Below are 14,365 nucleotides of genomic sequence, written 5' to 3'. Positions count from 1 at the left end.
GCCACTGTGGATGTAGAAGCCCTCTACACCAACATTCCACACAAAGATGGACTACAAGCCGTCAGGAACAGTATCCCCGATAATGTCACGGCAAACCTGGTGGCTGAACTTTGTGACTTTGTCCTCACCCATAACTATTTCACATTTGGGGACAATGTATACCTTCAAATCAGCGGCACTGCGATGAGTACCCGCATGGCCCCACAGTATGCCAACGTTTTTATGGCTGACTTAGAACAACGCTTCCTCAGCTCTCGTCCCCTAATGCCCCTACTCTACTTGCGCTACATTGATGTCATCTTCATCATCTGGACCCATGGAAAAGAAGCCCTTGAGGAATTCCACCATGATTTCAACAATTTCCATCCCACCATCAACCTCAGCCTGGACCAGTCCACACAAGAGATCCACTTCCTGGACACTACAATGCTAATAAGTGATAGTCACATAAACACCACCCTATACCGGAAACTTACTGACAGCTATTCCTACTTACATGCCTCCAGCTTTCATCCAGACCACACCACATGATCCATTGTCTACAGCCAAGCTCTATGATTCAACCGCATTTGCTCCAACCCCTCAGGCAGAGACAAACACCTACAAGATCTCTATCAAGCATTCTTACAACTACAGTACCCACCTGCTGAAGTGAAGAAACAGATTGACAGAGCCAGAAGAGTACCCAGAAGTCACCTACTACAGGACAGGCCCAACAAAAAAAATAACAGAACGCCCCTAGCCATCACCTTCAGCCCCCAACTAAAACCTCTCCAATGCATCATCAAGGATCTACAACCTATCCTGAAGGACGACCCATCACTCTCACAGATCTTGCAAGACAGGCCAGTCCTTGCTTACAGACAGCCCCCCAACCTGAAGCAAATACTCACGAGCAACCACACACCACACAACAGAACCACTAACCCAGGAACCTATCATTGCAACAAAGCCCGTTGCCAACTGTGTCCACGTATCTATTCAAGGAACACCATCATAGGGCCTAATCACATCAGCCACACCATCAGAGGCTCGTTCACCTGCACATCTACCAATGTGATATATGCCATCATGTGCCAGCAATGCTCCTCTGCCATGTACATTGATCAAACTGGACAGTCTCTATGTAAAAGAATAAATGGACACAAATCAGACGTCAAGATTTATAACATTCAAAAACCAGTTGGAGAACACTTCAATCTCTTTGGTCACTCGATTACAGACCTAAAAGTGGCAATACTTCAACAAAAAACCTTCAAAAACAGACTCCAGTGAGAGACTGCTGAATTGGAATTAATTTGCAAGCTGGATACAATTAACTTAGGCTTGAATAGAGACTGGGAGTGGATGGGTCATTACACAAAGTAAAAACTATTTCCCCATGTTTATTCCCCCCCGCCCCACCCCCAACTGGTCCTCAGATGTTCTTGTCAACTGCTGGAAATGGCCCACCTTGATTATCACTACAAAAGGTTTTTTCCCCCCCTGCTCTCCTGCTGGTAATAGCTCACATTAAGTGATCACTCTGGTTACAGTGTGTATGGTAACACCCATTGTTTCATGTTCTCTATGTATATAAATCTCCCCACTGTATTTTCCACTGAATGCATCCGATGAAGTGAGCTGTAGCTCACGAAAGCTTATGCTCAAATACATTTGTTAGTCTCTAAGATGCCACAAGTCCTCCTTTTCTTTTTGCGAATACAGACTAACACGGCTGCTACTCTGAATTCTGTTGGAATGTTATTGTTGTTGATTATACGATTGCTACGGTGGCTACCAGGGGAGTGTTTTAGAGAGCAGAAGCAGAGAAGGTACTATGGAGAAATGGTCTCAATTATGCAGTTGCAGAGCACTGCACAGTTGCATCATCTCTTACTTTCTCCTTACTAAAACAGAACTCCCAGTTATGCTAGGGGTAAGGCATGAGAAATGAGACAGAGATTTGTCATTGTTTGTGAGGATGTCATGCTGAGGTGTTGGAAGGATTAGTTAGTGAATGTCTGGCAAATGTTTTGACAAAGTAGAGTGCTAGGGAAGTGCTCCATATTATTATTGTTATTTATTTATTTGTTCCTGTGCAGAGAATGGAATGAAAATCTGCTGCAGGAAGCCTGCCGCCTGTTGGCAGATGAGATGAACCTGTCTCCTTCAGCTCCTGGTGGGATGGTGGATTTCCGACGCACGCTCACCCTCAGTTTCTTCTTTAAATTTTATCTGATAGTGCTTCAGAAATTAAACAAGTCACCCAGTGGGAATGTGAGTGCTGCTCTCCCCTTGCTGGGGTTGGAATAGAGGGGGTGAAATAAAAGACTCCACGGTAGAACTGAACCCAGACAGAGTGGGCAGATTCTCAGCACATTGTGAAAAGTGCTGTTTTCAATGCACAGGCCCTGTGCTGAGGAGAGGGTGCAGAAGGAATCCATTCTGCCAAGCCACTCTGTGTTGTAATAGCTGCTGTGGCTGCTGCTGCTGCTTCTTCTGTGTAGGGTAGAGATCAGAGTATCTGCACTGCAGATCCATTAGATCAACCCTGGCCTATGCACCCTCACTTCTCCTACAGTGGGCTCAGCTCTGTAGCTGACAAGCAGGCGCCTAAGTTTCCGCTCTCTCCTCACACTGTTGTCAGAGCTGTTGCTGTCCAGAGGGGCCTGTGACAACATTGCCTCTTGCATTGTACAAAGATGGATGAGCCTACTGGGGATTGAACCCTGGACCTTCTCTGCTAAGAGCATGAGCGTCTACTGCCTGAGCTAAAGTACCTGTTGTCTAACTCCTTTATGTGGACCAGCCTGTAAAGGGGACATATCACACCACTGAACTGCTGGGTTACATCGGCAGGCTGAACCACGTTAGATGTGAAATTGCACAGTCTGGGGTGAAAGTTAGGTGAAAAAGAGGAAGAGGCCAGAGGCTACCTGGGAGACATAAGAGAAGGGAAATAGAAAACAGATAAAAGGGATGGTCATTTTTTAACATGTTTTTGGCAGAATAACCTTGAAGAGTTGGTCCCCTCCAAATACGTGAGTGCCACTGAGTTGTTTCGTAAAGATCCTGTTGCCAATGTCCAACTCTTCCAAGTAAGTAGCGATATGCACACAATCCAGGCTTGCCTCCTCCATGAGTCCAGACTCACTGTATTCTATTTCACCTCCTGAGCATGGCCAGCATTTGTCCTTGCCTGGATTATGTCACAGTTGAGATCTTTATTGATGCTTGAAGCACTTCCTTACTGGAGTACTATGATGTTTTCTCCTCTAGGTTCCCAGAAACCTGATTGTCTAAGTGTATGACTCCCAGCAGGCTGCAGCTAGAGAGCTCTTTCTGTTCAGCTCCATCGTCCCCCCCATCCTTGTCAAATTTACTGGCTACCCATCCAGTTCCAAATTCAATTCAAAACTGTGCTTCTGCTTCCCAAAGCTCTTGGGCTGGCTCCCTTCTACCTCTGTCCTCATATCCACAAACACCCCCTGCCTGCTAACATTAACCCACCACTCACTGCCAGTTCTGCTCAGCAGAGAGAGGGGAATATGCTTTTAAATTTGTACTCTCCCATGCTAGCCCTCCCTTCAAGCTGTTGGGTCATGTCAAAGAACACTTCAAACCTTCTCTTCTCCTTAGCTTAGAGTTGTCTTTAAGCCGAATTTCTCTGCCCCACCTCTTTTTCTGTCACAGCATCTTCCTGTTCCACTCTCATACTCACTCACCCATATTTACTTTCCCTTTCCCCACTCCAGCTACTTCCTACCTCCCTCATCACTGTCATAGGAGATGCCTTCCCCTAACCCCCCCCCCCCCCCCCGCCACCTCAACATCTGGTTACCCTATGGTAGGAGCAAGGATACCTAGTGTGTGTTTTGCTACAGGAAGTGCCTGCAGGACAGTCTGTGGAAGATATGGTGGGACGGCCCGTGGTGCACCTTTCAGCAGCCAAACAGGCATGTGGAGAGGCTGTCTATTGTGATGACATGCCTTGCTATGAAAACGAACGCTACTTAACGCTGGTCACCAGCACGAAAGCCCATGCCAAAATTATGTAAGTGCCCTTTCTGTGCACTGGCATTTGTACTGTGTACTGTGAACTCTTAGGACTCAAGCATCGTCCAGACCACCGGCCCTGTTTCTCCTCAGAAGTGGTTGCTTCTCAGTGGTTGATAAATAGATCTATTTATTATGTTTATGTCACATCATTTGTCCCAGAGGAATCCCAGGTTTCATACACAGAGATTAGTCCTGGCACTATTAGTCATACCTAGAGAGTGACATAGCAGCTGGGAGGGCAATTTAGGTAGGCAGAATATAACTGGCTAGTAGGCCATCACATCAAACCACAATCTATCTCTTGCAAAAAGTGCCATGGGATCTTTAAGAACCATAATGATCGGAAGGCCGAAACAATGTTATGTCTTATCTGAAAGACGTATATTACAGTATTGTCTGGGGAAGTAGATTAATTCAGTGGTTAGGCATCAGACTGGAAGTCAAGAAACCTGGATTCTGTTTCTTGTGTGAACTTAGGCAAGTCATGCCACATCTCTGTGCTTCAGTTCCCCTCTGTAAACAAAGATAATAGTGTGTACCTACCTTTTAGAAAGCACTTTGAAATTAATATATTAAAACCATTACATGAGTATTTAATGGTTATTTCCTGTATTAACCATAATAATAGACATTCCCATCCTCCTTAGCGTGCATTTGTCTGGCCGTCTGGAAAATATTGGTGTACTAAGAGTTCATTGATGACTGAAACACCTTTGACTGGCTGTAGCTGAAAACAGAATTCTATAGAAAAAAGTTTTAGCTAAATGTCATTGTCAGTGGTCACTAAAAAAACCATTTCATCAGACTGTTGGTTTACAGGATTTTAAATTGTAATCACACTTACAGACAAGTGTAAATGGTGTACAAGCGAGCCGAAAAATGGCCCCAACCAACCCATTACAAGGAGCTTTCTCTGTGTATATCTATTTATCTAACTAACTCAGATATTTTGTTTATGCATTCTCTTATTGGTTAACGATTCATGTAGTAGTGAGTGAGATGCTTATCTCTCAGAGTAGCATATTGTAAAAGGATCTAAATATATTCCTTTATGGACTACTAATTTCTTAACATTGAGAACAACCAGCCAGTCTGAGTGTTTGACCATCCTGACCCCTGGATTCTGTGGGCATAATTCTTCACTGCCTTGCCCCTTGTGTAGCCATTTACACCTATGCTAAAGGGGTACAAAGTGTTACCATTCTGATCTGGCATCATTCTACACCTGCCCTGCACACCTGTGAATGACTGGACAGAGGGCAAGAGAGTCAGGGCAGAAAATCAGGCCCTGTAGAATCTTTAATATGCCATGTAAATTTATAGTGCCATGTACAAGAAAAATAATAATTCTCTGCTGTTGGTGTTCCTCACTTGTTTAGTTCTATAGATACAACTGAAGCCCAGAGTGTCCCCGGTTTTGTGTGTTTCATCTCTGCTAAGGATATTCCTGGGAGTAATGTCACTGGGGTTGCTAATGATGAACTTGTTTTTGCTGATAACACGGTATGTAGTTTCTTATCCTTTTTTAAAAAGTTGTCTGTATGGAGTATAAAAGGCCAGGAAATTGTGGGGTTAACTACTTCTGGGGAAGTTCTCCACAATATGTGGAGTGAAATCTTGACTCTGTTGATGTCAGTGGCAGTTTTGACATTAACTTTGGTGGGGCCAGGAGTTCTGCCCCTGAATGTTCTTCTTTAAACTGCAGACAGCTGCAACAAACTCGCCCTGCAGACAGCTGCAACAAACTCGCCCCCAAACTCGTCCTGTTACCGGTAACAGAAGGTGCCATGTTGTCACGCAAGGGGATATGAGTATTTACTGACTTCCCCCTGTGTGGGTGACTCTTAAGCCCCAGGTTGGTGGCAACAAATCATTAAGCTGGATTTACACCAGTGTAGATAAATATTTCTCACTGTGCTTGAATATCAGAATATTTCTCATTGTACTTGAAGCTGGTTTTAATTGATTTGCTCAAAAAATATGATGCACAAAAAGAAATCAATGTGAGCCTTTCAGTGATTTATTACAGTGAGTATTAGAATCACTTTTTATGCATAGGTCACTTGTATTGGCCATGTCATTGGTGGAGTGGTTGCAGACACACATGAACATTCTCGAAGAGCTGCTAAAGCTGTAAAGATCAAATACGAAGACCTCACACCTATTGTCACCATTCAGGTAGGATGGCTCAGATTTGATCATATGGTTAGTCAGCCTAAGACCCCATAATGCCCGCTTCAGTCCTGTTTTCCTGAATATGGCTAATTGGATTCTTGTTGTTGTTGTGTATTAAGTCACTCATGTTTTTAGCATTTGTGACATAGCTCAACCCTGATGGGTGTGGTAGAAGAGCCTAAATAAAACAAAATAAAGCTCTGATATTATATTGGTTGGGAATGGAATCATAGGACTGGAAGGGACCTTGAGAGGCCAACTAGTCCAGCACCCTGCACTCATGACAGAACTAAGTGTTATCTAAACCATCCCTGACAGGTGTTTGTCTAACCTACTCTTAAAAATTTCCAATGATGGAAATTCCACAACCTTCCTAGGCAATTTATTCCCATGCTTAGCTACCCTGACCGTTAGGAAGTTTTTCCTAATGTCCAACCTAAACCTCTCTTGCTGCAATTTAAGCCCATTGCTTCTTGTCCTATCCTCAAAGGTTAACAAGAACAATTTACCTCCCTTCTCCTTGTAGCAGCCTTTTATGTACTTGAAAACTGTTATGTCCCCCCTCAGTCTTCTCTCTTCCAGACTAAACAAACCCAATTTTTTTTCAATGTTCCCTCATAGGTCATGTTTTCTAGACCTTTAAAAATTGTGTTGTTCTTCTCTGGACTTTCTCCAATTTGTCTGCATCTTTCCTGAAATCTGGCACCCAGAACTGGACTCGAGTTGAGGTCTTATGAGCACAGAGTAAAGCAGAAGAATTAATTCTTGTGTCTTGCTTATAACACTCCCGCTAATACATCCCAGAATGATGGTTTGCTTTTTTTGCAAAAGAGTTGCACTATTGACTCTTGTGTAGCTTATGATCCACTATGACCCCCAAATCCCTCTCCATAATACTCCTTCCTAGGCAGACATTTCCCATTTTGTATGTGTGCAATTGATTGTTTCTTCCTAAATGGAATAGTTTGCATTTGTCCTTATTGAATTTCATCCTATTTACTTCAGGCCATTTCTCCAGTTTGTCCAAATCATTTTGAATTTTAAAGTACTTGCAGCCCCTCCCAACTTGGGATCATCTGCAAACTTTATAAGTGTACTCTCTATGCCATCATCTAAATCGTCAATGAAGATATTGAACAGAACTGGACCCAGAACTGAGCCCCACAGGACCCCACTCGCTATGCCTTTCCAGCTTGACTGTCAACCACTGATAGCTGGCTGGAAAACTGTTCCAGAGAGAAGTTATCACCCACCTTGTATTTCCCTAGTTTGTTTTTGAGACGGTCATGTGAGACAGTATCAAAAGCCTTACTAAAGTCAAGATATACCACATCTACAGCTTCCCCCCATCCACAAGGCTTGTTACCCTCTCAAAGACAGCTATTAGGTTGGTTTGACACAATTTGCTCTTGACAAATCCATGCTGACTGTTACTTATTACCTTATTATCTTCTAGGTGTTTGCAAATTGATTGCTTAATTATTTTCTCCATTGTCTTTGCGGGTACAGAAGTTAAGCTGACTGGTCTGTAATTCCCCAGGTTGCCCTTATTCCCCTTTTTATAGATGGACACTATATTCGCTCTTTTCTAGTCCTCTGGAATCTCTTCCATCTTCCATGATTTTTCCAAGATAATTGCTAATGGCTCAGATATCTCCTCAGTCAGCTCCTTGAGTATTCTAGGAATACTCTAGTACAGTAGTTCCCAAACTTGTTCCGCTGCTTGTGCAGGGAAAGCCCTTGCTGGGCGAGGCCAGTTTGTTTACCTGCCGCGTTGGCACGTTTGGCCAGTGGCCACGGTTTGCTGCTCCAGGCCAATGGGAGCTGCTGGAAGCGGCGCGGGCCGAGGGAGGTACTGGCGGCCGCTTCCAGCAGCTCCCATTGGCCTGGAGCAGTGAACCGCGGCCAGCGGGAGCTGCAGTCGGCCAAACCTGCCAATACGGCAGGTAAACAAACCGGCCCGGCCCGGCAGCGGCTTTCCCTGCACAAGCAGCGGAACAAGTTTGGGAACCACTGCTTCAGTACATACCATATTGTCTAATATGAAGGCAGTGGTCCAAGTTCTGTAAAAGATCGCAGTCAGTGTGAAGTCGCTAGGTTTGTACCAGGGGTATATCAGTACAGAATTTGGCTCATTTTCAATATTCCGGGCCTGATTCAGATTGCACACCTGCTTTAGACAGGTGAGACTTCATTGGGGTTACTCCTAATGTGCAGTGGTGTGAGAGGAAAATGGAGCCCTCTAACTACCTTACCGTATTAACTCTATGTGAGACTTTGCAGAACATTTTGCCTTTTTTCTAAGACTAATGAAATTAAGAAAATGGCCCTTGAAACTTACTTTAGACATTTCTGTTGACACATTGAGGACAAACCCATGAAAATACATTCAGTTAGCTAGTTTCCAAAGCAGAAGAATTCTGTGTATAAACAATTCATGACCATAGCATGTGTTTCTGATGATACAAGCAAATGTCAATATTGAATCATAAATCACCACTGGATAAGAGAAACTAACTGTTGCTAACAGTACTTATAAGACTTAAATAAGAATTCTAAGGATTTAAAGTTACCATGGGATTCTAGTGAATTTTGTAATGATCAGTACTGCATGTCCATGTGACTTGTCACATGAAATGGGTTTATCTGACTGTACAGGCATAAAGCGGATAGATATATAGATATCTTTCATTGACACTGCTTGAATGTAGCTCTTCTTGTTTTTGGAGTATTTTATGAGGAAGTTACCTTGTGAATTCACAAACTGTATTTTTGAAAGTTGTTCATTTTTGGAGGCTATCAGATAACTGATGCGACCTTTGGTATGAAAATGTCAGATCATTTAAGGGCCCAGATTAGAGCTGGTCAAAACAGTTTTTTTCCAAATGGAATTTTTTGACAAAAATGAAAGCACTGAAAAAAATAAAAAACAAAATATTTAGGCTGAAAATGGGAGTTGTAATTTGCTTCTTATGGCCCTATTCTCTTCATGAGCTGGGATCCCTCATGGGACTATATCTCCCATAATGCATCACTGTCTCCCTGTCTTGCTGAGGGAAAGATATGCATCACGGGGTCCCTGTCTGTGATGCATTATAGGGAATATAGTCCAGCCGGGGATCTCAGCCCACAGAAAATAATGGGAACATGATGAGCAAATGACAACTCCTATTTTTGGCCAAAACACAAACAAACAAAAAAATACAATTTTCCACAGAAAGTAGACATGTCACAATTTTTTGTTGAAACCCAATTTTCTGTCAAAAGACAATTTAGATGGAAAATTTTCGACGAGCCTTAACTCAGATATCAACAGGCCTTTACAATTAAAAATTTAATAAGTCTCAAGCCAGTTTTCCTGGCTTTGTCCCACAAACTTCCTCTTGAATTAGAGAAAAGTACTGATGCCACTCTAGTTGAAATATTTTGATCTACTGTCTTTCCAGGAAACTTTAATGTGTAACTATGTTTTCCCAGGAAGCTATTGAGAAACAATCCTTTTATAAGTCTCCAAAGAAGATTGAGAAAGGAGATGTCCAGAACGGATTTGAAGAATCCGATCACGTTGTGGAAGGTGAGCACAAATATATCAACTCTATTTTTTGAGCAGATATAGCTTCTTAGCCTGCAACCTTCACGTGAGAAATCCCATTGAAATCAAGAGAAGCAATTGCATGAGTAAGATTTTATCATGTGAATAAGGCTTGTTGGACTGGGCACAAGGTTTCATTTTACTGAAAATAACTTTGTGTAAATAGACAATGGGTAAAACTTTCAAAAGTTCCGATGTCAAATTTTCTAAAGTGACTTAGACACATTGGCTTTGTTCACCTGGAGAAATTGACTGGAACAGATCCCTGTGTGAACACTATTTTGGAATAAAAGTCACTTAATTATCGGCTAATTAATTACTTCACTTAGCAACTTTTATTCAGAAATAGAGTGCCCACACAAGGAACTATTCCGGAACAGTTTATTCCAGTCTGTTTCTCCATGTAGATAAGGCCTCAGGAGCCTGTGTCTCCTTGAAAATCAATGGATTTAGGCTTCTAAGTGCCTAAATCCCTTTTGAAAATGGGGACATAGTCCCTTTTAAAAGTTCTTGTGACAAATATGGAGCTGTCCTGTAGTAATTTATTAATATTATATATTGGCCTCATGTCACGGGGTGCACTCACCACTAGGGCGCCTCCTCCTGGCTGCTCTGGGGATTAGCTCTATCCAGGTGCTGAACCTTCCTATGGTGGTCTTTCCACTCATCTTCTTCTCTCATCCTATGGCCCCTCTCACTCCAGAAGCTGCAGCTTCCTTTTCATGACTCGGCTTTCCAGTCAGGTCACTATGATCCTCCCCTTCTGGTGTACCAAAGTCTTTCAAGGCAAACTGTCCCAGGCTGTCCGCTCTCTGCCATCTGGAGTGTGCCACTTCCTCAGTGACTGACAGGGGAACCCAGGCCTGTCCTCTACTCCAGGTTCCAACTCTGGGGCCCTCTCTGGGCAGAGCTTGGCTGCTGATATCCTATATCTTGCTGCCTTTCTCCTGAGCCTCTCCTATCTTTCTGGCTCTCCTCCTTCTCTGGGTGTGGCAGCCCAAACTCCCTACTCCCAGGGAGGAACTGTAGGCTACCTATCTCTGCTCCCCCCACACACCTCCTTTCTCCCAGGGAGTGACTGCAGACTACTTCCCTGGAGCCCCATTCTGCTCTCAGCTCCGGGACTTTATACAGTCCCCTACAGTTCCTGAGCCTCATTTAATCAATCCCTGCTCCCTGACTCCTCCTCCAGGTGCAGCCTGGGGAGTTAATTGGCCCACCTGGCTACCGTAACCCCTTCAAGTCATGTGTGGGGTGGACACCCCATCACACCTAGTTATTGGGGTCTGTATGAATATCTTGATTTAACTCAAAAGGGGCCTCTCTGGAATATAGGCAGGAAGGAGAAGAATAGCCACTTATCAGCAAACACTTAAGAGCTGTTCAGGGACAGTGCCAGAAGTGTTAGCTGGAATGCCTGCCTCAGCCTCCAGCCAGCCACTGGAACTAGTTTGACCCGGAATAGCCACGGCCTGCCAAACACAGGAAAACAAAGAACTCTGGCAGGGTTTTAAAAGGACATTCTCCCAAAGGTGAAGGGAGAATCAGACACAGGAACCTGCTGTCTGGTGTCTGCCTTGGGTAGCCGTCGTGGGATGGTAGGACCATAGCTAAGGTAGCCATGTGTGTAGACTTGCTTGTTGTTTTAATATTCCATTTCCCTAATGCTTTGTTCCTACTGGTGGTTTTAAGAAGGGTGTTTGCTCACTATATATCACTGGTCACTGGCTCCCGAAGGAAAGAAACACAGGTGTCCAGTTGAACCTGCAGGGTAATAAGCAGTCATAGATGGGTTGTTGTACCCATAACCTGGTCCAATAGTGTGAGACTTGTGACATTCCACCCCAAAACAGATAAAGACATGAGGCCTACCACTTGAGGGGGTACACTCAGAGAGACCAGAAAGGGGACAGAGCTGCAAACAGCCCTGTAGCAGCAATGGGCCTGCATGTTTCTTCACACCTTTTCATTGGTTCTGTAGGGGAAATGTACATTGGTGGGCAGGAACACTTTTATCTGGAGACTCACTGCACCATTGCCGTGCCTAAAGGTGAAGATGGAGAGATGGAACTGTTTGTGTCCACCCAGAATCCAATGAAGACACAGGTAACTTCTTTTATTGACCCATCTGTCCATGGTGAATTTGGTGCTATGGAGATCACTCCTATTAGACTGGGATAAACTGTACATCTGCAATAGATGCTAGATTTCTCTTGTGTGAAAATAGAAAGCTGGCTCAGAGAGATGGGACTAGGCTATAAAGTCTTTTACATTTAGGTCACCAGTGGTAATCCAGTTCCTGATGGCAAGTGTTCATGTTGCAAAAAACCCTTCCATTTTAGCTTGCAGTAGTCCAGGGGTGGGCAAACTATGGCCCACGGGCCACATCTGGCCCATCAGACCTTTTGATCCAGCCCTTAGCTCCCGACAGGGAGCAGGGTCGGGGGTTTACCACGTCTCGGAGATGGAGGGAGAACATGCTTCCGGGAGCTGCTTGCGGTAAGCGTGACCCGGAGCCTGCACCCCTGAGCCCCCCCCCGAACCCCAATAACCTGCCATAGCCCTGATCCCCCTCCTGCCCTCTGAACCCTTTGATCCCAGCCCAGAGCCACCTCTTGTACCCCAAGCCCCTCATCCCCAGCCCAGAGCCCATACTCCCCAGCCAGAGCCCTCACCTCCCCCCCTTGTGCCCCAACAGCCTGCCCTATTCTGATCCCCTCCAGCCCTCTAAACCCATTGGTCCCAGCCTGGAGCCCCTTCCTGCACCCCCAAACCCCTCATCCCAAGCCCCACCCTAAAGCCCGCACCTCCAGCTGGAGCCCCTCCCCCCTCCCACAGCCGTAACCCCAATTTCTTGAGCATTCATGGCTTGCCATACAATTTCCATACCCCGATGTTTCCCTCAGGCCAAAAAGTTTGCCCACCCCTGCATTAGTTGTTGGCTATCTCAGCAGAGAGGCCAAGGGTTGAATGGGCACAGAGGTTGAATTTCACTACAGAGATGGGGGTGATATAAAACCCAATTAACCGGAACGATCCTTTCCTCTGTAGGGGTGATCCTTTCAGAATAGGATGGCCAGACAGCAAGTATGAAAAATCGGGACAGGGGATGAGGAGTAATAGGCACCTATATAAGACAAAGTCCCAAATATCGGGACTGTCCCTATAAATTTGGGACATCTGGTCACCTTACTTCAGACCAAGCAGGGAAATGTGGGTGAGCTTGCAAAGGCTCTGCCTGTGCTTTTGTATTCTTGTGGATAAATTAAAACCTTGAAGACTGAAGAACAATAATGTGCCTCCAATGAGCTCTACAATCACTCCAAAAAGAGAATGGACTTTTATATGGCTATTGGGAATATCCATAGTTATCATTAATTACGGTAAAACTTTTGGAAGGGATATTAAACCTCATGCTTCAGATCTTGGGCCTATCTCTAACTATTAGGTCTCATCTTGGTCTCTTTGTGGAGGATAGATTATCCCACATCTGCCTTCTGCAGGGCTCTTACCCCTTCCTCAGAAGCTTCTGGCCCTGGCCAGTGTTGGAGACAGGGTACTGGGCGAGGTGGACTTGCTGGTCTGATCCAGCATGACAATTCTTCTGTTCCTTCTTAAGTTGGTAAAAAGACTCTATTAATAGGTAAGGAACCTAGCAAGCAGATGACTTTCGATTCCAGTTCCTTGATTACAAGCTTCCTGCCTGAAAAACACAGAGCCTTTTCTGCAAGTGGAGATGGTGTGCAAACTTGTCTGGAAGCTTTGTCTTATCTATTTATCCATCAGTCTTCTTGTATGACCCTCCCCCCATGACCACAGTGTCTGAGCACCTATGTTGATGCTAAAGACATAGGAGAGAGAAAGTTAAGACTGAGGCTGTTTTTGTTTCTAGCTCCCAAGTGCCCTCACTGCTGCCTGCATGACTAACCTATTTCCTTTTCCCTTTAGGAATGTGTTGCCAATGCATTAGGGGTCCCAGCGAATCGAATTTTAGTTCGAGTGAAGAGATTGGGAGGAGGTTTTGGAGGCAAGGAGTCCAGAAATATTCTTTTGTCAACAGCAGTAGCTGTGGCTGCATTCAAGTAAGTTTTGCTGTTGAGAGGTGGGCTCCTTTGCCACCTACGGCATAGACCCAGGGATCACATACCATTGTCCTTTTTAACAAGATGAGGGAGGTCGGAGTGCTTTTGATTCAGGACTGGTGCTGAAGCACTTGCTTCCTGGACCAGAATCTTTCTCAGCTTCTTACTCCCAAAGGCTTTTAACAGGGTTGAGAATCCCTGGGGTAGGTCACTGATGGGATCCTCAGCTGGAAAGGGAAGTTTTAACGGCTTTCAAGCAGATGCAGCTCTCGAATGGTTTGTTAATACATGTGAATAGGGTGGGCAGAGCAGCAGGATGACAGCCATCTCTAACATCAACTGAGGGAACCTGAAGGAAATAAAGCCACATTGTTGATCCTTCTGTGTTTCCATGTAGCTGCTTTATCTGAAATGCTTGGTTCCCTTCTTTCACTTCACTGATTCCCCAGCCGCTTTCAGAACCCAGCACAAACCT

The 14,365-nt window shown here is 44.6% G+C and overlaps 1 protein-coding gene across 4 annotated transcripts in view; it reads left to right on the top strand.

Moving 5' to 3' along the window:
* Positions 1 to 14,365, top strand: part of XDH (xanthine dehydrogenase) — a 77,408-nt gene that overhangs the window by 35,324 nt on the left and 27,719 nt on the right. For 3 of the 4 annotated variants that reach the window (XM_073338670.2, XM_073338672.2, XM_073338673.2), the window contains 8 exons: positions 2,085 to 2,259; positions 2,991 to 3,080; positions 3,867 to 4,036; positions 5,421 to 5,544; positions 6,100 to 6,219; positions 9,694 to 9,790; positions 11,790 to 11,914; positions 13,757 to 13,890. In XM_073338670.2, coding sequence (XP_073194771.2) covers positions 2,085 to 2,259; positions 2,991 to 3,080; positions 3,867 to 4,036; positions 5,421 to 5,544; positions 6,100 to 6,219; positions 9,694 to 9,790; positions 11,790 to 11,914; positions 13,757 to 13,890 — 1,035 coding nt within the window. The remainder of the gene's footprint in view (positions 1 to 2,084; positions 2,260 to 2,990; positions 3,081 to 3,866; positions 4,037 to 5,420; positions 5,545 to 6,099; positions 6,220 to 9,693; positions 9,791 to 11,789; positions 11,915 to 13,756; positions 13,891 to 14,365) is intronic. The other variant, XM_073338674.2, reaches the window with a different exon arrangement.

The sequence above is a fragment of the Lepidochelys kempii genome, chromosome 3 (assembly GCF_965140285.1).
Source record: "Lepidochelys kempii isolate rLepKem1 chromosome 3, rLepKem1.hap1, whole genome shotgun sequence".
NCBI lineage: Eukaryota > Metazoa > Chordata > Testudines > Cheloniidae > Lepidochelys > Lepidochelys kempii.
This window is presented reverse-complemented; position numbering and strand designations above follow the sequence as displayed.